Genomic DNA, 25,715 nt, shown 5'->3' with positions numbered 1-25,715 from the left:
TGAACATTTGCACACAGGGACCTAAAAATATAGTCTACACATGTCTGCATCCAGCCTGGTTGTTCTGTACATTTTGCTGAGTTGGCACTTTAGTTGATGGTTTAATTAGATAGTCAGTGACCTGTAAACCATTAAGTGGGCTTCACACTGCCCTCATTTGTATGTAAATTCCTATTGTTATAATCTTACACTACAGTGTCTTTATATGTTCTTTATGGTGAGCAGAGGCTGCATCAGACCCTTTGTTTCACTGTACTTGTACAGTTCATAGCTGGTTCCTTCATTCCATACAGATTCTTATGCAGATGAAATATAGTGATAAAGCCACATCTAATTGAGTATAAATTCTAGCCACTCGCTGTCTAATTTCCGTCTAACTGGGACAGTGAATTAGCTTCAACTACAGTACATACACTGGACCATATAATACAAAGGCTCTATTTGTTTTTTCCTTGTTTTACTCATCAGATCTAATAATAAACAAATTAGAAGCTAGCATCTAGTGTCAGTCATCCAGTGTCAGTAATTCACCCCATAATGACGCTGTTGTTCATTTTTTAAATCACTTCCTCTGTGAGGAAAAGCACAGTTCATTGAGCAACGGTTACAGATTACTTACTCCCCTGTGTATGAAAAGTTCCTTTATTTAATAAATGAAAGCAAACTGCAGTATACGAGTCTTTATGAAAACAGATTCCATCAGGTGTGAAAGCAGTGTTTTAGCCGGGCTTAATTGGGTCTCACATTTGTATTCTCTCTCTCTCTCTCTCTCTCTCTCTCTCTCTCTCTCTCTCTCTCTCTCTCATTCTATTTAACTGAGGTGGTAAAAATGAAAAGTTGTTCAGTTTGTTATAAATTTAAATGAACCAATGTCACTGTCAAAAGTCCTTTCCTTTCTCCAGGGCTTTATTTAACAAAAACTGTAATTAACATTTTATTGTATTCTATTAAATATACTGTAAGCATATGACTTGTTATCATGTAAGACATGGTCTATAGTGATACAAACACAACCAAACTTCATCAAGCACTAAGCAAAACATGATAATAATTAAAAAAATATTATTTTTTTACTTGGTTGCTTGATTTATTGCAACTTGTGCCACAGTCACACTGAGATATCATACTGATGGATTTTTAATGTAGCCATAATGAGATGAGGAGCTGCAAATTAATCTGCAGCCATTGTGATAATCAAATAATCGTTTACTCGTAATATTTCCTGTTTTCCAACTTCTTAAATGTGATGATGTGATGCTTCTCTTTGTCACACACAAGAGCAAAATGAATAGTTTGGATGAGACGTCTGAAGATAAAAATAAGTCAAATAGGCATTTTTGCTCCGTTTGACAGATTAAAAAGTGAATATTAAAAAAAGTAGCAAAAAACATCCTAATCGACTGTTAGAATAATTCCTATAGTAACAGACTTAAATTACTTTTAATTGTGGTTATAACACATTAATTCAGACAGTTACTACATCAGAACAATTGTAATGTTTCTTTTTCACAAGCAACAGCTTCTGAAAACTGAGCATTTCTTTTTAAAAGTGTAGTTCCACGTATTATGCATTCTGAAGGGGTAAATCCACTGAAAGAGCAGCGGCCGCGGTATATGAAGCCATTTAACCCATTAGGTTTCCTGTAACGGAAGGTGTCACATCTGCTTATGAGCGATAGTGCTTTTAAAAGCTGTAGTTTGCAGTGACCTTGACTAAAACAAAATAGCTACTTAGTACTTATAAGAGGAGGCCTGATTCTTTGATCGCTCTAATCTCACCTGAACAAAGAATCATTTAAGAGCAGCCGAGACACAATCTCAAACACCTCTCTTTGTATTCGAAGATGATTTGCAGCGGGATGCAGTTATGACGCGACACAGGCAGATCTGATTGGGTACGAGTGAAGCCGCACATAGGAAAGCTATGAAACAAAAGGCCACTCACGCATTTTAGCTAAAACAACTCAAAGGAAGCTGCGTCTACTTCCTCAGATGCTCACAGCGCCGCCTTTATAACTACCAATCGCTCCTTGTTGCACATGAGACTCCTTACAATATAATACTTCCCTATATAAATCCCCTCACAATCCTTTCTTAAACAACAGGAGACGTTTAATATGAGGGGATATGTCTTTATTTTAAACTGAGTTTTCTCGCCATGTTCTTTATGTTCTTTATGGTTTGATTTCAGTATTTTTTCCTTCTTGCAGTGATCCTTAGTTTCCTGTGTTGGTAATCCTGGGCTTGTCACAATAAAAGCCTGTGTAAACGGTGCCCCCTCACACTCCTTACTGGTACAGTACAGTAGAGAGTCTGATGAACACTCGAATCCTGAATTCACACATAGACAACTGACAATAACTGAGCTGGAGCATACGAAGACGTCTGCGACGGCAGTACTTTACCTGCAAACGACCTCCGAAAAGCGCCGCCGCTGAAAAAAGGGCCGGGTTGTTTGCTTGCCCTCCACAGCGAATGCAGACCTGCATCGGCTGCTCCCACTTCTAGCATCAGAAGTTAAGTTCCACCTTGTTTAAATTACCGTCGAGGTGCAACGAAGCACACAGCAGATAATTATAAATTAAAAGGGGCCACATATGAAACGAGCGACAACATGATGAGGCATTGCAATTGGTTTCATTACCTCATTTGCACGGTGAATTATTCAAATCACAACCAGGGGAGAATGATGGCTTGTGTTTGCATAGTGACCTTAATTATCAAAATACTTCATTAGCTGCACGCACTGTCCTGGTATGTTGTCCTCCTAATGTCTGTTACTGTATGTCATTAAATAAATACTGATTAGGCCGATCAGAATAACATCATGTACGACGTCCCCAGTGACAGAAAACACACTAGAGTTATTTGTTGCTTGCTACTACACATACACACGTCCTGTAGTTCATTTTAAAACTACTTGGACGGTTTGATGTCCTCATATCACATCTGGCTTTAAGAGCAACCTTCACTAGAAGACAAAGGCTCAGAACTTCAGGCTTGGACTCTTCCAGACTGGGAGCATGTGAAGGACTAGTGTTTTTGTCTCAGCAAGGTGGGCTGCTGGTTTTTGGCAGATTTTTCAGACTACTGCACGTGTTTCTAAATGACTCCTCTTTTTCAGTAGCTTTTGGGGTTTTACGAGTGAAAAATGTGTGTGTTGTTGAAAAATGAGCAAGACTTTTAAATCGATCAGAAAATGAAACATGCAGAAGCAATGGGGAGCGACAAAACGCAGCGTTGAAGCGGGAAAACCAGTAACCACTGGTGAAGTGGGACACACTCAGAAAAGGTCAGAGGTCAGCGAGGTGCAAGGACAACAGCTGAATGCCAAAAGCACCGAGGGTTAACTGGACGAAAAACACCTGCTCCCGATCCAAACGTAACACACACACACACACACACACACACACACACACACACACACACACACACACACACACACACAGTATACTGTACAGTATGTAGAACAACAACTCCAGAGTAAACAGAAGGAAACATTCTAATTTACAACACACACTAAGTATCCGTAAACAGTTTTCCAGTCTAAAAGTCTTGGAGCAATATTCTTGCTCGATGTTTTGTCAATATTTCCCGTAGCATTTCTTAGAGGGTAAAAACCCACTCCTGAGCTAACACACGGATAGGTCATCTGCATTGACACCTCTGGACCTCTGCTTTGCTCTCGCCCTCCTCGCATCCTCTGACTGGCCTCCGGATGCAGCGTTGCTCGTTCCCGCCTGACCTTTGCTTTGACGTCCTCCAGCTGGAAGTCCAGTGACGGCCTTTCCGGGCCAGATAAAGTAGCACATAGTGCTGCTGGACATGAACTTTTCCGAGGCTCTGCGTACGACTCGGCTGCGCCGCTTCAGTCAAGCTCCTGCAACTCACCGAGATCCATCGCGCACAGAATCAGCTGATTCGTTTGTTTACTGCTTCCTCATAAAGGGATGCTCTTGCAGCTGGTTGGGGCTCTAAATGTGTACTAAGCTCGAAACAATTTACTACAATAAGCTAAAGCGCTGCAGAGCACATCCAGCTGAGATCAGAGGAAGGTCAGTCTTTCAGGTTATTGGACTGTACAAGTTAAAACCTTAGAGAGATGAGAAGCCATAACCACAGAAGAAACTAAAGTTTTCATGCATTTTTGGGTGAATGTAAAATGCACCAGATGTCATTAAGTGCCTGAGTGATGTACTTCTGGAAAGGCACCATTAAAGTAATCATCTTATCCTTGAATATCTTATCTAATGCTTGTTGCTGGATTCGATGGAGCCAACAAAGATCACCCAGATTCACATCCGCTGCATTGATTAAACATTAACGTCTTTCTTTATCATTTCTCTCGAAAGACGTTGCAACTCTATACTCAACATAATCATGTCCCCAGTTTTGCGATCTCTTGTTCCATCGTGGAGCCTCTGACGCGAACACGCATTAAACCCGCGATAAAGTCGACGGCAGTGCTGTAATTGGGACGATCCAGTCCAAGGTTGTGTATTGCTCAATCCCCCCGACGTCAATTCCCATGCACTTCACCAAGATTGTTTCCCTCTGACTCGGAGCTAAATGAGGAAAACGAAATCATATTTGCTGTGAGCACTCGGAGGCTGACACTGATTGCCCCGTTTAGCATGTTTCGCAGTTTACCTTGACTTCTCATTTCCCCAAGTCTCCACAACAACCCCCCAGCTACAGATTCAGTCGAATTTAAAAAAGAAAAATGCTGAAAAACATCTACCTGCATCTTTCCCGTGTTCTGATTAAGCATGTGCCCGTCTGCACTTTTTAATATTATTACAACAGGCGCCCGGCCTGTGAGCTTTATGCCTTCAGTTCTGACAAAATGAGCTAACCTATTCTAATCTACAGCGAGTGAGAAAACAGAATTGAATTAAATATGCTCTTCCCTCTTCAGTGGGACGTAATAAAACCCATCACTATAGCTCACGCGGTATCAACCAATGTTCAGCTGGGGATGCATTCAGCTTTATATTTCCTCTGAGTGAGATAACGGGTCAATGTGAGAAACTGAGATGAAACCCAACGTGGCAATTTTATTCTCTGATGAAATGTCTATTCATCTGTGTTGGTTCATGGATGACTGATGCACCAATTACTTAAAGTGTGCAATTGAATTTGCCTTTAAATACCCCTGTGTATACAAAATTGCAACTGTCTGTAAGTATCAGTGAGGATTTAAGCCGAAGTTTGACCATGTACAGTCAGCTAAAAAGAAATTTATGAATGTTAGACTATATTTTGCTAAATTATTAGACACACATCCCTCATAATAATTATTAGAAATGGTTTATGTTGCACTGCAGACACCCTGTAAACGCCTTCAACCTCTAAAAAACATCTTTCATCTCACCTCAAAGAGCCTGCAAATTACTCTACTACTCCAGGCTGTGGTGGCTAGAGTTGCATAGGACAAATTACATGCCTTCATTCAATAGTGTAACCAGACCAGGAAAGCGTTTTTTGTGAAGATTGCATCCTGAGATAAATCATCAAAAGCTGTAACAAGACACTTACATTGGCTGAAAAAAAAGGAAAGTGTTTCTAATCTCTTGATTTTTCACTTGTTTTTTATTAAGCAGACTAAACAACTCGTAACCATGTCAAGACTCAAGTGTATAATTCTGGGATCTCAAGTAAAAAAACTACACTTATGCATTTGAAAGTAGCTGCTTGACATTTAGAGAAATGCTGCATTTGCCTGTTTTTGATGAATGTGACGCTATGGCTGTTTTAGCTTAGCATCGAGACTATACTGTAAATGCAGGGAATCATGAAACCTGGCTCTATCTACCATGAACAAAGTCTGCCCAATGTATCAACATCTTCAAAGCAAAGTGAATATATATATGCAGTAGTGCATTTTATTCCATTATTCCAAAAAAACACCTCCTTTTAAGATGTTACAGGGGACAAAAGTGTTTAACTTGATCATAAACCTAATAGGACGTGTTAGTAAGTAACTCCTCTCAGCTAGAAGTGTAAAATGAATATAATACAGTCTATATTTAACATAGCGGTATTACTGTAAATTAAGAGTAATGTCACAGTAGAAAAACCTTTAAATGTACAATTAACGCAACCTCTTTAAACCTTTTTCCTTGTGCTGCTCGTGTAACTAACCTGGAACCGTATTTTATGAGTTATAGTAAAATAATGACTTTCTCCGGCTCATTCATCCTTTACAAAGGTGCTTGCATCACACTACAGGTATTATCATCTAATCTGAACGGCTGAATGCCGACTAATATGGGATATCTTTATTAAAACGTGTCCAGGTCTGCAATCCAGCACCTGCCTATTCAACAGTCACATGCTGTTCATTAAGTCTCCCTATTTTCTGCCAGTCGTATCTTAGCCTGGCCATAACTCAGCTGGAGACATGAGTGATAACAGCACCATCACGGGACTGTTCAATTAATTTCTGAGATGAAAAAAAAAACATATATAATCCTCACCCTTCATGCCAGGATGCTTTCCCAGATTACGACGCAGTCTGTATTAATCATAAAACTTATGAACAAGAAGTCTGCGCTTGCATAATGCTGCCAGTCACATTGTCTGGCTCTGGGCGCTGATAACTGCTCACGCAAAGGAATAACAAAGGCAGTTACAGGTTGAAGTGTGTGTTTGCGTTCTGCTCGTTGCCGTCTTTTATTCTTCATAATAAAATGACTCCGGCACCTCAGGTCCTGGCGGCAGCGACTGAGCCGCGGAGCCGCCGGCGAAACATCTGCACAAAATAAGATGCTGTGCGTTTTGTTGGTGCTAATTAAGCTTCACTTCACTTAGCTGAAGGTAAAATAACTTACTATGCAGAACCAAGCTACAGGGTCAGAACTCAAGGTGGGAGCCAACTGCTCTGACCCAAACCCCACCCAAAACGAAACAGCTCAAAGGAAGGCAACCAACAAGGCAAAAGCAGATACAGATAATAATAAGTCACTGCACAGGCAGAAGCAGGAAACCCGCACGATTCATCAACAAAGTAGCAAACATACAAACTGTCAAGGTATTATATCACTAATGAATAACAAACACATTCCCAAACTTACAAATGATGAACAGTAGGAGAGCAAAGTGAAGGAAGGAGGAGACTCACTTCCCTGGATGCTGTAACACAACAGTGAGGTAATGTGGACACAGGTGAATGCAATCATCATGACAACGCCCTGTCAGAGTAAACAGGAAATGATGTACAGGAATATGAAGCAACTTAAAGCCAAAGCTGTGAAACATAAAAATTACATCATATTTACATAATATTTACATAATTACAGTATATACATAAAATGATATAATTGGAAATCATGAACTTTATCAGATCTGAATCTTTCAGTAGCAAACTGTAACATAAGCAGTTTGTAACCTACACTACAATTCATACAGTACAGTACAATTTTTACTGTAAAAAGCAGTTTTTAGCAGGAATGAGTTCTTAGTTGCTTTCTAAGTGCCTCCTGGGGCTTCATACAGTACAATAGAACACAGTAGAAACTAAGATTATTATATTAAATGAATCTAAAAAATAAAGCCCTACATTTTGGTGATACATCACGCAGGACATGTGGGGCTGCAGATACCATCTGTTTGTTTGGCTTGACAAAAGAGTTGCATCTTGGGAGATGGTTTCAAAGTCTTATCTGTATATTTTCCTTATTTTGCAGTCTTTGGAATTTATTGTCGGATTCAAAACTCTGTTTAGTGTTTGCACATCACCCAGTGAAGTAAAGAGATTTATTTTGGAGAAAAGCTGAAACGCAGAAACTTCAGTCCGATCGTCAGTGCAGAGGCGTCAGACGTGTTGTTGAGTGCACGGTTGTGTTACAGGTGGATTGTGTTTTGTCTGTACATGTAGCTTTGATTTGCCTGCACAGTCACATTAGCCCCAGAAAAGTGGAAACACTTGTGTGAGTGTTGGGAGGCACAAACTGTACGGCAGTTAAATTTAGGTCGGGCTATTTTTCATTTGACACATTTCACGACACCCCTTGTTCTTTTGTGTGTTGAGCGTGACTCAATCGTACAGTAACTACTGTATCTGGCAGAGAGTCCAAACTAGTTCATACATTTCCTCCTGAGAAGGACTGAATAAGGTTCCAAAAGGCACGCAGGTCAGCTTCCGCATAAATTCCAGACAGATGAGGACTTGCTGATTTCGACCTGTACACCATAACTAATTTTTTTTTTTTTTTTTTTTATTGTCACAAGTACTGTACATGGCAACAAAATTACAGCAGCTTTTAGCAGATCCCCTGGGGGAGCAGCCATATGCTGTGCCCAGGGAGATGCTGTCCTGCTCAAGGACACGGCTGGTGGCAGATTTGGGAAGATGGGGGTTTGAACCGGGAACCTTCCGCTTCCCAGGCTGTTGCTCTGCCCACTTTGCGTGTGAAAAAAGGGGTGGATGGAGACTTGTTGCTGTCAATACAAAAACAAATCAAAGCGTTCAATTGTAAGGATTGTCAGTGAACATACTGTAAGTGAGGAGCACACGCCAGGTGAGACTGCCATGTGATTGCTGTACTGTACATACAGTACTGTGGCAGCCTGGCCTCAGGAAAGAGAAATAATGTGGATTCCTGCTTCTTGTATGACTGAAGTGTCAGAAACTACGTCCCAAGAGCCTTTCTCACTGTTAAATAGCTTATTGACCATCAAACCAATAATAATTGCATATAGTTTGTCATGTCTGACGCTTCTTTATTGAATCAGTGTGAGAAGTGGCAGCAGATTATACATTTATGCTTAAAAGCATTTTGCCCAATTCTGCTAATTATGTGTGAAGTGCTGACAAACCATCTGCAGTTACTGCTGTATTTGAAGTCTCCCACACGACTAGAACAAGAAACCACGTGAAGGGTTTGGTGCTGTCGGTTTGTACGTCTTAGCTTTGTGTGTGTCGGGCGTAAAGCTCTGCTCCACCCACACGTTGTTCTCCGAGTCGTCTTGTACTTTGGTAGGAACCATCTTCACCTATTTTAATAATTCCAGTCCACTTATGTACAACATGCTCTATTGTCATGGAATTTAGAAACAAATTGATAGCGATGATCTCTTCTCTCAGTGGAATGAAATTTAACATGATGTCTTGTTAAGCCAAAGAAGTAATGGTATGAAGACCTTCGCTAGGTCGGCGTCCTTCTCACCACATGATGGAGGGTGTAATGAAGAATGGCATGAAAAATGTATGGCCTCACTTCAAACGTAGCGTGTGCTTTCGTGGTTTTGAATGTTTCTTGGACGGGTTGAAATGGACAGGATTGCATTGAGAATGTCAGCCTCTTAGGCAAATTGCTTTCATAAGACCTTGTTATTTTTACTGTGCAAACGTCAGATTTTTTTTCAATGTTGTTGTTTTTGTTTGTTCGTTGCACATTTGACGCGTAACCTGCAAATCACTTCAAACATTCAGCGTGAACGTAATTAATAGACACCGAGTGGCACCTCGCTTCTGGCATTGGAAGACGTATTAGTTATTTTTGACCTCCTCTAAATTCCCCAGTTTATTTTTAAATGAAAGGCAAGAAGTGCTAGAAAGACTGTGAACTGAGTCGTGCCAAAGGAGGTTAACAACAGACTTGTTTTTTCTCACAATGAACAAATGTGAAATTGAGGGGAAAAGGACACGTCGTCCTATAAGTTCACTGTGGAACAGACAAAATGTATACGAGGACAGGCAAGTTTATCTGTAGAGATAGAAATAGAATTTTCTTTATAAAATCAATAATTCAAATAGTTTGGGATAAGTGCTCTATGCTCTCACCCTATGGCCACTCGTTACCATTTTCACTGGCTGCTTGAAAAAGTTCTTAGCTCCAACCTCCAGTGCTTGTGCTGTTCTGTACAGTATATTTTGCATTCAGACCAGCTGTTTTCAGGATTTGTGCTAAGCTAGTTAAGCTAACTCACTCATACAGTAGTATCTCTGTACAGTATATTTATATAATTCTCATTAATTGCAACTAGGAAATAAACTGGTAGAAATCACAGTTCAATTTTGCAAGACAGACAAAAACAAAATGTGTGACTTTCTGTGAAATTAGACAAATGCCATAGCTGTTAAACCTCTGTAGAGAATTTTCTGGGTGCCCCACTTATTTACCACTGCAGTGGTGTGTGTGTGTGTGTGTGTGTGTGTGTGTGTGTGTGTGTGTGTGTGTGTGTGTGTGTGTGTGTGTGTGTGGTTGAAAAGGAGCTGACTTTTATTCCGGCCGGTGTCCGCCCGTGTTTAAGACACACCTTATTCTCAGCATCAATTTAAAAGAACATTCCAGCCCCTGCTGGAGTTAAAGTGGAAGGCGGGAGCCAACGAACCATGGCGGAGCAAACTTCCTGGGCGGCTCGCAGGATAACAGGCCGGCTGGACTCGAGAGCCTCGTAAGAAGCTATAACATGATTCACATAAACAGTTCACGGTGAAAAACCTGTTAAAGCCAGACTGATTGAACAAACTCACCGAGCCCTGCTTCTACAAGGGGCTCCTCCCGGGTCCATAATAACACTAATGGTCCCAAAGTAAGAGCGGACACATGGAGGGAAAATGACACAATGCTTTTAAAGGCCCAGCACCTGCTCTTTATTTACGGTGCACATGTAAAGTGCATCCTCTGTCATCCTCACGCTGTACGATGCCAATGATCACCTTTTTGATTAATCAGACACTCTGCTTCTTCCACGAACATTCTCCAGCGGATTCAGTTCTGCAGATGGGATGCTGAAAGTGGAGAGTGGCGTTCTGCATAGCCCCGGGTTTCATACGGGGTTGGAGCATGTTAGAGGCTTGTCATACATCTTGAGTGAAATCCAAAGTGACAGGCTTCTTGAAAGACCGAAGATCTGATGCAAACTGTCACCGCGCATTACAGAAGCCGGGGCGCGCTAAGCTCAGTTTACGGGATATTTGAGCAGTCTGCAGTCAAAGTCTCACAATCAGTCTGGTGCCGTAAGCTTTGATGCCATTTCTGCATTTGGAGAAGGGGCTGTTTGCGTGTATTTTAATGGATTTATAATGCTCGCCAGCTCTTAGCAACCTGTTCAGACGTAACATCTGCGCCGAACTCATTTCATGCCATTAACGGGCTGTGATGTAGGAACATGTCAGGAATCTATTGTACTAATTTGAGTGCTATTGTGGTGTGAAAACGTGACAAACGTTTGTGTGTGTGTGTGTGTGTGTGTGTGTGTGTGTGTGTGTGTGTGTGTGTGTGTGTGTGTGTGTGTGTGTGTGAGTCAAGGATGACATGAATAAAGGCTGTTTTTAGAACATGTATCACATTACTGACAAGGTGCTAAAAATACATTCACTAATGCAATTATCAAATATGGAGTTCGATCTAAAACAAATACAGAGCAATTTTATAGGATTTGAGTCGTGTCACATGGTTTCTTGTTTTACCAGTGTGGAGGGTGGATGAGAGGAACCTAAGTGATGATGGAAAATTGAATGGAAATTCCGCTTTGAAAAACCTGCTGCCAAGCATCAGTAGCAGCCTCTAAGACTGGGATGAGACAGCTACTTTTGTGTGATTCCTCGCAGAATACTAATCATATATTAATGTAAACACCCTCAACCACATCAAGAGCAACTTCACTGGCTTCTAGTTAAACACAATCGAATTTAAAATCCTCCTATATACTTTGAAGGCCATTCACAACCTCGCCCCCCCTCGTACTTGTGTGACCTCATCCTCATTGCCACCTCCACCTGCTCACTCAGATCATCCTCCTCCATCCATCTCACTGCGCCTCCCTCTCGCCTCAGCACCGAGGGGAGCAGAGCCATCAGCCGCTTTGCTCCCAAACTCACCTCCACCGCTGCTCCAGTCTTTAAAGCCAGACTCCAAACCCACCTGTTTAACATGTCATATTCACTGGAACCAGTCTTTTTACGATGCTGTCCTAGCCTATTTATTTACCTATTTATTATATTGGTCTGCTTGTACAGTGTCCTTGAGTGTTCTTAAAGACACTTACAAATATACCATTTATTATTATTATTATTATTATTATTATTATTATTATTATTATTATTATTATTATTATTATTATTATTATTATTATTATTATTTTGAGTGAGAGTTTTCTAACAGCTTAACATTGTAGGGAGAAGTAAAATAACCGACAGAGACTCAGAAAACAATAAAACACCAACAGCACCAGATTCAGCCCATATCACTGCTGTTGCGTTGGCCTGCCTGCTACACCTCCCATCCAGCTGGAGCGATGGGTCAGAATCCGACAGCTAGTATTGTGCCCAGACACCGTGGGCACAGAACTGCAATGTATCATCTCCTATTTTCTCAAATTGCACCACTTTTACAGTAGGAAAGCAATCAACATTATTTGTCATCAGTTCTTAATTGCGGCTGTAGACTGGCCATGCGTGAATTATGCAGCCACAGAGAGCCGCTGGATGGATGGAAAGTAGATATGTGCTGCCCCCACATGGCCAGAAGACCACATTACATGTTAAGTGGAGCTTACGTAGGTGTTGCCATCTTGTTCAGGACCTGGTGTGGATGCTGCTAGTGCTTTCAGGAGCCTAGAGGTGGCAGCAGATGTCTGAGATATGTTAGTGTTATTGTTTTATTGGCTGGGTTTGACACTGCACATGCCTGAAGTGCTCAGTTAATGTGATTATTACAGATCTTTATTCAAATTAAGACTAAAAGACAGTTGTTTACTGTTGAGTGCATGGCGTTATAAGACAGTCATTATTTATTGTGATTCAAGAATGACATTCTATTAAAAAACACACCTGGTCCTTTCTTCATTCTGTCTGTTTGCATATTCCGCTGAATCTCAGAGGATCTGAGTTGGTTATTCTTGACTTCGGGGTCACTGAGACGAGGCCGAGGTGAGTGGATGTAACCGGCCTGGTCTGGAAGTCAAACAGTGGACCTTGAATGGAAACAACCCCTCGTTGTTCTCGCTGATGACGAGAGACGCTCATTGTTGCCCGGTGACATCTGGCCATGCGACCTCACGTCTCGGGCCGTGACGACACGCTTGAAGTTTGACCGTATTGTGTAAATCGTTCCCGATGAACGGATTCTTGGCCACTGAGGAGGCTCTGTGGGCCGGAACACTGCTTCCTCTCTTGTTGGTGTTACATAATGAATATGCATATGGTTGAATCCATGTCTGTGCGTGCCTCTGTGCGCGCTGATGTGTGTGGTTGTATGTGAGCTTAGTCAGACTCCTCCAGATCTCTGCCTACGCAGATTAATATCTGCAGTCCACAAAGGGACCTTGTGTGCCTCGCAGGACACACTCACAGGACAATGAATCCAGTGTCTGACAACAGCGTCTCCCACTCTAAGGCTAACTGATCCTCACCCTTTAGTCCTGAGATCGTAGGAGCCTCGGTCTTTCTCTTCTAAAGGTGATAATTGACTGAGGACGCCGTGCCACAGGCTTTCCCAGAGTTATTAATCTACTCTGCTCAGCACTGAATTCAAACAAGTGATGGATTTGATGCTGTACTCACCCACTGGCTAGTTATTGCTTAAGGGAGGAAACAATTCACTGTATGTGTCCTTCTGTACAACCAGAGCTTGAGTCAGATCCACCGACCCGTCGTCATTTCCCGGTCATGCTCACATGCACTGAACACGTACAGTAGCATGTACACCCATCGCTGCACAACTGACCCGCTCTGTTATGCCATGACCCAGAAAGCAATGTTCAAGCGCTACTGTACACCGCCTTCTGTTACAGCAGTGGTAAGAGGAGCTATTTAAAAACCTCCTACTGTGGAGAGTGTCCATGCGTGTCCTCTGCAGGAGATACGCTGACGCAAATGGACGGATGGACGGACCGACAGCGCGTGGGCACGTGAGCAGAGGACGCGTGTGGTCGAGGCTCCGCGAAGGTGAAAGAGCGGATGTGATACCGGGAGGGGGGAAATACAAAATGTATGTTTTCAGCTGGAGAGATTTCTGTCATACAGTAGCAGGCTGTACCACCACTAGGACTGTGTGGGACTGAGCATGCAAAGTGAAGACGAATAGATGTTGACGTGGTTCTGAGACTGGTTCTGGGTGATATGAGCAGATGAAAGAACATGCTCTGTATGCTTTACCACAAAAAGACAGTTCAACTAAAATTGAGTTGATGGTGCATGTGTGGGGTACACGATTCCATACATCAGCCAACAATGTCATTTTTGAAAATGTGAACGATTCTGGCTGCACACAGACGTTGCAAAACCGCAGGACAGATTTTCTGGACTAATTGAAAGCGATGTCTCCAGTTAAGCGTTTTTATTAATTAACACCGAGGCATTTGGCCGAGTGGACTTGTGGGATTTCGTAACCATGAATAACTGCGTGAGCCGATGATTTATACATTCAACATCCGTTTCATCCTCTCAGACGACATTCTAACGTCACTTAAAACTAACAAGATAAAAAAAACAAAACAAAACAAACAAGTACATAAATAAAAAGAAGCCACATCAGCTTTTCAACTTCAACGCGCACTGAATAAAACACTACAGTATTTTCAGAAGGCATTTTTATGAGTCATCGGCTTAGTCACGCTTTTCCTATCTGTGATGCTGAGGCACAAACACAAGTCAGACCTCTGTTTCCCCCCCACAGTGCCCTAGACCCACTCACTTTGCCTCTGCTTTTCTTCCCCTCCTGCTTTTCTAGTTTTATCTCCCTGGATTCCGAGAAGATAGATTTGGATGGAAAGAAGTGGCTCTGAGCATTTTTTGGGGTCACACTCCCTGTGGTGGTATGTTTGGACGGACTTACCCTAGAAGGATGAGCCGCAGAAAAATGTACAAGACTTGGCCAGAATGTTTTTTCAACCAAGCCACAAACTGATTGGGGTTTTACAAAATTGGCCAATTGCACGTCTCCACTGGTCAACAGTTCAAATTGAAGGCAAAGTGCTTCCTCAGGGTGCTAAACAGTACAGTTCCTTTTCTACTGTGAAAGCGCACTGCAACCTTTTACCAGTCACTTAGTGGTTTAAATAAGGTGTGTTGCATAAGACTCTTTTTGATGATCTGAAGTCTGGGAAGTTTTAGACGTTTTATAGCAGTTGCAATAATGTCTGTGGTGTTTGTTGTGCCACCTTTTACACATTTGTCTTTCAAATGTAGTGTTGGAATCTGAATGTCTAGTGCCTGTAATCTAGACTTGAATATACAGTACAGTACTGTACATACATGAGGATGATGTAAACACTAACGAGATTAGTCTAACCATTCAGAGTATTTACATTAAGCCTTCATCATCAGTTCGGACATATGGGCTACAGATTATTATTATACAGTTGGTGCTGGGAAAATATGCGTTTTATTAACATATACTGTAGAGGAGTTTCCATTCAACAGTTCCATAGAGAAACAGCACAAACTATAGATGTGATATAGATGTGCAGACAATAGATCCAAATTTATTATACACTTTACGTGTAATTCAGGGATTACTGTAGGTGTTTTTTTAAATCAGATAGTGCTGGGTTCCAAAATATTCCTTTGACTGAAACCTTCCCTTTATTTTTGGTATTAATGTTACTACATAATGGTAATCAGTTAATGACAGGTGTCTTTTTTCCTCAATGCAATGAGTGAAAAGCACAAGTCCACTACAGTTTAAAGTGCCACCAAATAATATGCTAAATATAAAAAATAATAATAATAACCATATAGGCCATTGGAGGTCATATTTATATACATATGTTGTATATAAACTATATAATTTTGCATTAATGTCATTAAACAGTGTGTTGCGTCACTGCTGTTTCGTCATATCAGCGTTTCCTTCTGGATTATTGCCATTTCAGAAGCTCTTGGTGGCACTATTTAACTCTAACCGTAGGTGCGTTAGTCCGCCTGTGCGGATTAATCCGTGTATGTGAGCAGGCTCTGCTTGTCAGTCAGACTTTGAACGGTGCACTGGCGCTCATCACCGCTAATCTCCGGCCACTGCTTGTCATCGGCGACGCTGCCACTGACACTTATCGCCGCCCAAACTCAGATATCCAGATTAGGATGAACAGTTGGTGAGAGCGGCTGGAAACCCGAGGGCAACACCGCAGGGACCGAGCTGCGATTACACGCTAGCTACGCCGTTTAACATTCACGTTACTCGGGAGTTGCGATGGTCCAGTCAAGGGATATTTTTTTAGCCTTGCTTCTCGTGGGGTGCACAGGTAAGAGAACGTTACATTCACTTTCCTCCTCGCGCCGCTTACCTAAAAGATAGTATGTGTACGTGTGCCTATGAATATTCCACCAATTTCCAGGCGTTTAGTAGTGTTCAGGACCGCAGGCATCCCCCTGGTCTTCCCCCTCCCTCCGCCCACAGCCTCTCTTTAGCAGGTGCAACGGTGACGGTGCTGCTAATTAGCTTAGCACTGAACCTGTTATTAAAGTGAACAGGCTGCTAATGTCACGCGCTGGCGTTTCCCTTTGACGCGCATCCAGCTCGTGGCAGACTTGTTGGCGGTTTTGCACAGTAATCAAATGTAACGTGGACGAACACGCCGTGAAATAGTGTCTGAGTGGACGGGGACGGGGAGCGTAGGGCGGGGAGCTGTTTTTCTTCGTCTCCAGTCGCGGTGTGGTGTCGGCCGTGCCTCCCTGTGCTTGGATGGGACGTGTTTGTTGTTGATGAGTGATGCTGGGCTCCTTCTGTATGTGTAGACTCGCGCGCGCGCCCGCGTGCACGCACGCACGCGCCCAGTCCACTGGGGTTGAGTCACGGCTTCTCAGTTGAAGGTAAACGCTTCTGAAACGCACCTGTTAACGCGCAGGTACAGGTGCGTCAGGGTTTTTTTTTTATAAGAGGCAGGTTCGCCGGCGTGAAGGAGTCCACGTCGAGTGACAGCGCTGGTTCATGTGGTCTCTGTGGCATCGTGATGCATAGCAAGCACAAGTTCCACTCTGAATCATGTGTTATGTAATCTGATGCCACGACAGAGGCTTTGAAATGAGATCAGATCCTCTAAGTTGGTAAAATGTGTCGTTATGTAAGTGTAATTGAGGGACTTTTGTGTCAAATTACATTTTAATAACCTTTGCACGACCATTTCTTTCTCTTTTTTGGTAGTTGATTAAAATCGGTAATTTGACATGTGAGGCTTATGGTTGGAGTAGCACTCCCAGCCACTCTCAGGCTCAGGGTTTTCATGGGATAGCCTTTTAATCCTTTATGTACAATCCAGTATGTGCTGGGGTGTTCCTTAGGCAGGCGATGGAAACGCAGAGGGAGTGGAACCCTCACTGCACTGTAATGGTAATGCGATTTCTCCGGGGTTTATTGGAACATTTCGTGCAGAAATCTAAATTTGCTTATACCCATAATATAGGATTACGTCTTCCCCTGTGCAATTATTTGATGTAGTGTACTGTTATATGGTTGATGGTTGAACTGCTTATTGTATTGTGCATTTGCCTTCAGTTGCACTAAACACACACGAAAAGTCACAATAGTTGGCTTTTTTTGTAAAGGTTAAAGAGAATAATCATAAAAGTCTCTCAACAGTCGCTCTGCTGTTACGGAAAGAAATGATCGAAAAGAAAAGGTGACATCACCTGGAGAGGTTGACATCATCTGAACTGGAGAATGACCTCTGGGTGCTATAATTCCCCAGCCAGAAGCTGTACATTTAAATATAGGGAAGACAGGGAAGTATAGTATACAGTAATACCATTCATACTGTATACAAGTACAACATATTGAAGTAAGCAAATCCTTATAATCACTTTTAACCCAACAGCTCATAATATTTAGCCTTAATGAATTTTATATTTAAAACATTGTCATCATGCTTCACTCATTACTTAATAAGGGTCGATTAGTATTACTTCTTTCAGAGAAAAAAAATGCCTTTACACCATAATCAGTATATCAATAGATGATTACTTAATGTGGGATCAATAAAGTTCAATTAAATAATTAATTGAAATAAATTTACATGTATATTGCCTGGTATTTTTGACTGAGCAGGAATTGAGGATGTATTAACCGTATAACTTATCCTCAATGGACCTCTTCATATGTAATTATTAATTTCTGATAACTGGGGTATGGAATAATTTAAAGACTGCATTTCTGACCATGAATAAAATATTGCCTTCAGAGGTCAAAGTAAGATGGGTGAACCATATCTAAGAGACTAATCAAATGCAACTCTGCATCCTGTCATGCACCTCTATTGAACAGGAAATATGTGGTTGATAGTAGGATTGGTTCTCTTAGCCTATGTTACATCATCAGTCAGATCACATGTCCATGATGACCTCACTCACACAGCTGCTTTTGCTAAGGAAGATACAAGCCTGGTTTATGCAGGTTGACTTTTAGAAGCTCCAGATTTATTTTTGTCTAATTTAGCTTTAAGAAAATGGAAATCGATATCACTAAAGGCAATGCCAAGTCCAACAGCTCCAACTTGATAAAGCAATTATTTCAGATCACTGTGTGCACATTGTGTATTGCCAGCAGCTTTTCCCATATGTAGAATAATTTGAGAGGTCCGGTGTAATGTATTTCCCTTCCATACAGCTTCAGTCTTCTTCAGCACAAAGAAAAGTTGACTTTTGCTTTGATGCCTGCCTGACCACAGCCATTTGGTTTGCACAACCTAATAGTTTATTAATAGTTGACAGAGACCTTTACCACTTAAAGGGAACATAATGTCACACTTCAACTTAAGTCCGCTTTAACAGAAGCTGCAAGAAAATGGATACAAATACAGTTGGAACTACTTTGAATTTCTTTTGGGGATTTAATTTCAAAAATATATGTACATACAGTATTTTTGAATTAGTTAATACTGTAGTCTAAAAGAAACACAGTATTAGAAACAGTGCAATTTTGCTATTTTGATTAAATAAATGTCTAAAATTGTCATTTGTCGCATTGAAATGACAGCTGGGATAGGCTCCAGCACCCGCAACCCTTATGAGGATAAGCGGCTCAGATGACAAGCAAGTGAGTGATTGCACTTGCTTTCAGTTCAGTTTTTCAGATACAATGTAGTTGGCAATGAAGCCACTACAGTTTGTTTTCAGTCAAACATTTTTTATTCTAATAAAATTTTTTAAATATACTGCTGCTGGTGGGGGAATCGGCACTACAAGGCTACAACAATGATGTTACTGTAAGTATGTACAGATCTGAATTAGCCAATACTGACCCTTGACTTAGCTTGTTGAGCAGTATTGGAATCAACAAGATGGGTATTGTTAGGCAATGGTAGAACGCTACTGTTGTTAATTTTACAAGGTGATCTTCAGATGCTAGTCACTAATTGACATTTTAAAATTATGAACAAAAATGTGCTTGATTATTGTGATCGTCACCACATACAGTAGTGTATGTAATAGTCTTACATCATTGAGCTAAAACAAATGTTTAAATCCTAACTGACAAATCTGCTGAATCTGAAAAGGGATGAGCTCATTTAAAAATCTCCACATTTTTTTCATGGTCATTCTGTTATTACTGTTTTGTTTGTTTGGCAAGAGCTAAACCTGCCAACAACAGAGTCTCTCCTAACAAGCCACTGTGAAGCTTCAGAAGATGTTTATTGAACCAGATATTGTGTTATTATGAAAACTGTCATGGAAAAACACAATAATTGGACCAAGAGAGCATCTCTACTGCCAGGCTTGCATGTGTAACTGTACAGTAGGTACCTTATCTGGATGGGCTAGTAATTTCAACAGATTTCTTAATCAAACATTGAATATTTTAAACGCTCCAAAATCTTTTGCCCATTATTTTCCAGTGCCACAGATCACAAGGTTTCCACCCATAATTAGAAAGGAGAAGCAAGAGAGGCCAGGGTTTTGTATTAGCCGGGACTACTTGACTCTTTGGTGATGGGAGTGGATCAGACAGATCCAGGTCTGAAAGAGAGAGAGGAGATGCATTGCCGAAGGACACTAAAAAGATGACATTACACGTACACGTGACCTCACAAAGTGCTGCGGGACGAGGATAAACAAGCACTCGTATAGTTTGCACACAGAAGAGGCTGTGGGCTTAGTGCTTTTGATTACAGTGATTAGCTTCTGTCACCGTTGCATCTTTATGTCAATCATGCACCGGTTTAATTCTATTAAGAATTAATATTTATTAGGTTGGCATTGGCCAGCTTCTGGTAATATCATAAGACTGTCAGGAAATTAGAACACTGTCCTTTTCACTGATCAAAAAAACTGGGCAGCCTGGTGAATACTGGATCTTTGTGGATGTGTAACACTATACTGGCTCACTGTAAGGCGTTTCTATTCACTGAAGCTTGTGCTTTATGGGACTTTGTGAATGCTTCAAGTATAAGATGTGCATAAAACAGGAGAAAGTGTTTGAGACAGTGTGTAAATGTTAAGCTGTCAGTCATATTTTTAGTTATCGCTGTAATAATGAGGTTTGTAAACTGTAATTTTTCATTCAGCCATGTAAATGCTTACGATCTGGCTTTCTTACAAGGCTGTTTCCTTTTGCCGGGGCTGTTATGTGTGGAGAACACCTACAGTACTAGTTTTCTTATCTGATACTTCATGTCCTATTTGGCAGCGAGAGATGCAGGCAAAGGCAGGACTCCTGTGACCCAAACTAAGTCATCACGACTCCGTTTGTGGCCCATGTGGCCCTCTGAAAGCTGAAGCGAGCTTAGAGTCATGTCAGTTATCTATGCTGGAAGGAACCATGTCCCAGTTTACCCAAGGCGTAGATGAGTCTTCAAACTGAAGCAAGCTTACAGTATGTCTGATTTAAGAAAATTAGTGCATGTCTCATCTTACCATTGTAGAGCAACGCTGTTGGCTAGAATTTAGCTCTCAACTTCTTTTATGTCAAGGGAACCAGCGTGCGTCTGTCTTCTCATGCATCCATGCGCGTCATGTGTACTTCACTGAAACACTATATGATGCATCACCATGCAGAAAGCAGGGACAATTTTACTTGATATGCATGTAGCTTCTTCAATGTAGTCACTCTGATGTCTCACCCTCTCTAGGAAATATTTTACTTCGCAGCTTCAGTCGTTGGCTGGTGCCTTTTCACATAAGCCATTAAAGGGATTGTTAAATTGAAAATATTCCAATTTACACACTAAAATAGGGGAACCTGGAGAATGAATATAACAGTCACTCACTTTAGTGCTTTAGCAATTTCACATGTGGATATTTTTGGTCTAATGTAGTAGAGAGCAGTGCATTTTGAGTGTTTTACTCTATATGTAATCTCCCCATGATAACTGCTAACTCTGTATTCAAAGGCACTTTTATTAGTAGAATATGCGCCTACCTTGGGAATGATAATATTTAACAATCAGCTTTTTGAACATTTAATAGCCTACAGCTAGAGGGATCAGTTACAGTAGGTGTTACCTTATTATCAAGTAAATCATATTTAATAGATACCTGCCTCCTTTATTAGCGTTTTTTTCAAAGGGCAGGAATAAAAAGGGAAAAAAATTAAATGTGAAATGGATGTGAATTGATCTAATTTAATCCTCTTGTGCAGAATAATCTAAAATGATGTACAGTAATGTCATTATAACAAGTCCAAAGATGAAAAGAAACATACATGGACATATGGCACCTCTTTAAATATTTCATATATGATAAAAGTAAAGACTCAAAGGCATCTTTGTATACTCTGAGCAGATTGTTAATGCTATAGTTAGCTTTTTAATAACTAGTGGCACTTTCCGAACTGCTGTTGTCAAGAAATCCTTATTATAGGGAGCCTTTCATGGCTGTGATACAGTAATTGCTTTAATTGAGGTCCACTATTTTTTAGGCTAGTTTAATCATTTTAAAAGTGAAATCTGAGCTTTTCTCATGGACTTTGACCTTTTTTATCTGGATTGTGCATGCAGACCTGTGGTGATTGATCCCAATGAATATTTGATAAGTAATAGCAAGGGCACCAGCTCTTAGCAACATTTGCATTAGCTTAGTTTGCACTCTATGGTATGAGGGGAAGCACTGCATTTGTTGATGCCCTTGTAACATCAGTGTGACATGATCGGGGTAAAGTGTATTTTTCTCTCTCTTTTTTGCTGTTGCTGCCACTTTAATTCAATCTGTGGTGGAACTGCTAACTGGAAAGTATTCAGTCAGACACTGCCTCCTATACACATTGAGTCAGATTTTTTTATTCCAACAGAATACCTTAACCAAGAGGGTTTAATACAAAGAAAGTGTCACACTTTCTATCACACACTCCCTGTTTTGCAAACATAGACACTCACATGTGGTTGTAAAAGTAATTTCAAATCCTGTGAAGAAAAATTTAGGGGTCTTTTCACTGAGGATGCTGAATTGCAAACATAAGCCAGCAGCTGGGCTGAACAGAACACACAGAGAAAATGCTGTACACTGTTTTGAAGATGCCATCTTTAGACTAGTTAATCCCAGTGTTTTCTCTATGTTGACATTCTTTTGGCATTGACAGCTAAAGTTGGCTTCAAAATAACTTTCAAGTTTTACTCTGGGCCACATCACATAAATTTATTAAATCTTTTCTTACAGATTGTAATTGCAGCTGTGGTTGTCGGAGTTCTACTTGTATATTTTACAATGAAAGTGTTTTATATTTCAGAGAGGAAAAAACAAACGAGGAGCTTGGATGCAGCATAGACAGGGACAGAGAATAACAAGGTAAACTGAAAAAATGTTGAGGATTAATCTAACCCTCATCTAATCTAAATCAAATCAAATTCAAAACTCCTAATTGGACCCTTTTTATGAAATAATTATAGTGAAACAATGTCATATTTGCATGTATGTCATTTCCATCATTTGGCTTTTATTTTTTTTAGATATAGTCTACTGACCTTGGGGGCCCATAGAGACCAGCTTTATTTAGCAGTTATTACTGTATATTAGCAGTAATATGAAATATCATAAATTTATCTATGAGAGAATTACATATAAGGCAAAATTAGGACTTTTTTCTGCCTCTCTGGTCAAATTACATTCCTCCTCCTATTTACTGCATGCTTCTGTCCATCAGTATCCATCATGGTTCGTCCATCAGTATCTTATCTGCTAGCTGTTGAGTGAGATAGTCAGATCGTCAATGGTTAAGCAGCAATGTAGTGGTTAGCCAAGCATAAATCCAGCCATCAGAAATGAAAAGAAAGGAAATAATGTTTGCTCTACTTTCATTACTGTCCTTGCAGAGTTCACACAAGGTGTTTGTTTCTTGCATTATATTACATTGTAACTAAAATAAATAGAAAAGCATCAATTAACAAATAATGTAAGGTAACGTTACATGTACTAAGTTGCAATGGTTGTACACTTGAAAAGTTCATTTATACTTACAAAGATATTATTCAAGGTACAAGTTTTAGAACATGAGCTGCTACTGTTTCTCCTTCTCACTGCTGAAACTTGCTTACAAACGAGGAAATACGTCTAAGATGTGCTATTTGACGAGAGCATCCTAAAATCGAAGTGTGGAGCTCTCACTGACAGGCTTACATAATCAATCTTCTAACACTTCCTCCTCACCTGAAAGGCGTCACACTGCAATAGCGTAAGTTTTTCACTTTAGAAAATGAAAATATGTCATTTTAATCTAGATGCAGATCTTAAATATGTAGACACTTGCCAGCATTCTCTTGTCGGCGAACTATGATAGCAGGCTTTTAACTACCATCATGTATGCAAGCTGACTGATACTGAGACCCTGGCATCACCATCATCACACTCTAACCAACTGCACCAACTAGCCAGGCTAAAAGGCAGAGGTCAGTACTATTACTAAACTGCAGGGTCCAACCTTTTTTCAGATTTTTTTTCATAGGGCCCACAAATGTTCCTGATAAATATCACACAGGCGAGCCCACGTATCTTGCATCAAAGACATTTTCAGGGTTGTGTGCTTGAAGACATGCACGAAACAGCACAGTCGCTAAATACATCCAAAAAGGAATACTGCACCACTTTCTCCTCATTTGTGGTTTAAACCCAACCTCAACCTAATTGGCAAGGTGTTAGAAATTAACTTCAGGTTATGAACAATGATATTTAACTTTCTGGAAATGTTTCTGATACTGTGTCTTTTATCACATGGAGCCTAAAAAACCTTTCAGCCTGTTGTAAGGCTTAATGATCACCTGATTAGATAGTTTGGGGGGTGTGCAGAGAACCTCCACTTGATTTGATCCATGAGAGAGCCAAACCAGTGGTGGCGAGAGGGTGTCATCACTATTGCTACCATGACTGATCAGAGCCCTAGGATGTTTTGTTGTGAGAAGGATATCTCATGTGCAGCTGTGGCAGGCCAGCTCTGATTTACAAATCTTTCAGCACCGTTTTTTAGATGTCTGCTCAAAGAAGCCTGTACTTTAAAATATAGTGCTGTTTGGGATAAAGGCCTGAATGCTAACACTGTGACACATTGATGCATCACAGTACACATGGTGCAAATGGATGTGTTTACCTAATGGATTATGTTGACGCATTGCTTTATCACTTTTTTTAAACGAGAACGATAACGCTGACATTATTAGCATGTTTAACTGTAATATAAACCAGATCATTTTTGTTTTATTATGGAATCTAATTTATGTACAGTATCATTGATGAGCACACCCTTTTCACTTCACTGTGTACTGGAATATGTATATAGCTTTAGCTTTGAATAATCATTATCCTGAGGAAGAGTAAGCAGTTTAGAAACTGTAAATAAAACAGTAATAGGAATATGCAACATTCCCTGTAAATTCAAGCTTATTTTGTACTGTTTTCTTGGCATAAAATCAGGCACAGCCATTCTTGGCTATCGACTCTGAAAGGTTTGACTTGTCACCTTTACTGTGTTTGCCTTTTTTATGCCCTGATGGTGATGCACATCAGATTCAGGCCAGCAGGCACAAACAAGTATACAAATGCAATGTTAGCTGAACACAAAATAAATAAAATATTACATTAATTATCACTACATTACAAGAGCTAAACTAAATTCACATTTATGAGCCACACATATGGGCAGATATTCACATCTTGGCTCCGTAAGTGCATTCCCCATGTACCTAGTTTGGCTGACTGAACAGATGATGCTCATAAGTTATTGAGTCTTGTCCAGTGAAGGTGCCTGTAGTGGCTGAGCTAAAATAGGAAGTGAAAGCTGCTTCTTTAGAAATTAGGAATGTCTCGACCTACATGTACAGTTTCATTATTTCTATAAACTGAATGAGTTATCATTTTAAAGATATATTTATACAGCTATTACATTTATACAAAAAATGCTGGGGATTGTAATTCATAAAATCCAGCGCTTACTTTGAAATTACATACTGAAATGGCCTAAATTTGATTATTATTTTCTTGGGCTCAAAGTGACTCATCTGATTGTTTTCTTGTCTTCTCAAGTGTGAATAAACTAAATTGAATTCCTTCATATCAGATTCAGGCCTCTTTCATTGGTGGCCCTAGCTCTGATTTATATCCGATTTCTGGCTTCTGTTAAAATAGTATCACATAATTACATGTAGGCTATTTGAATGTCACAAGTGAAAAAACGACTTATCTTCTGTAGTGTTCATTTACTAACGTTATAATAAAACAAAGCACCATAATTGTAGCAATATGTCGTGGAATGGAATGGTTATTCTATATACAGGCACATTGTGATGCTGCTATCTTGGATAGCTCAGTGGTTAACACGGTTGACTTTTTTTTTCTTCATGCTTCATGCACA

The 25,715-nt window shown here is 40.5% G+C and overlaps 1 protein-coding gene across 15 annotated transcripts in view; it reads left to right on the top strand.

Moving 5' to 3' along the window:
• Positions 1–15,872: 15,872 nt before the first annotated feature.
• The window catches only part of ncam1b (neural cell adhesion molecule 1b), a 62,373-nt gene continuing 52,530 nt past the window's right edge, over positions 15,873–25,715 (top strand). For 5 of the 15 annotated variants that reach the window (XM_055514290.1, XM_055514289.1, XM_055514288.1 and 2 more), the window contains exon 1: positions 15,874–16,194. In XM_055514290.1, coding sequence (XP_055370265.1) covers positions 16,143–16,194 — 52 coding nt within the window. In that variant the 5' untranslated portion in view covers positions 15,874–16,142. Of the gene's footprint in view, positions 16,195–25,715 lie in introns of all 15 variants that reach the window. The other 10 variants (XM_029171436.3, XM_029171438.3, XM_029171428.3 and 7 more) reach the window with 5 other exon arrangements.

Source organism: Betta splendens, chromosome 13 (genome assembly GCF_900634795.4).
Source record: "Betta splendens chromosome 13, fBetSpl5.4, whole genome shotgun sequence".
In the NCBI taxonomy this organism is placed as follows: Eukaryota; Metazoa; Chordata; class Actinopteri; order Anabantiformes; family Osphronemidae; genus Betta; species Betta splendens.
This window is presented reverse-complemented; position numbering and strand designations above follow the sequence as displayed.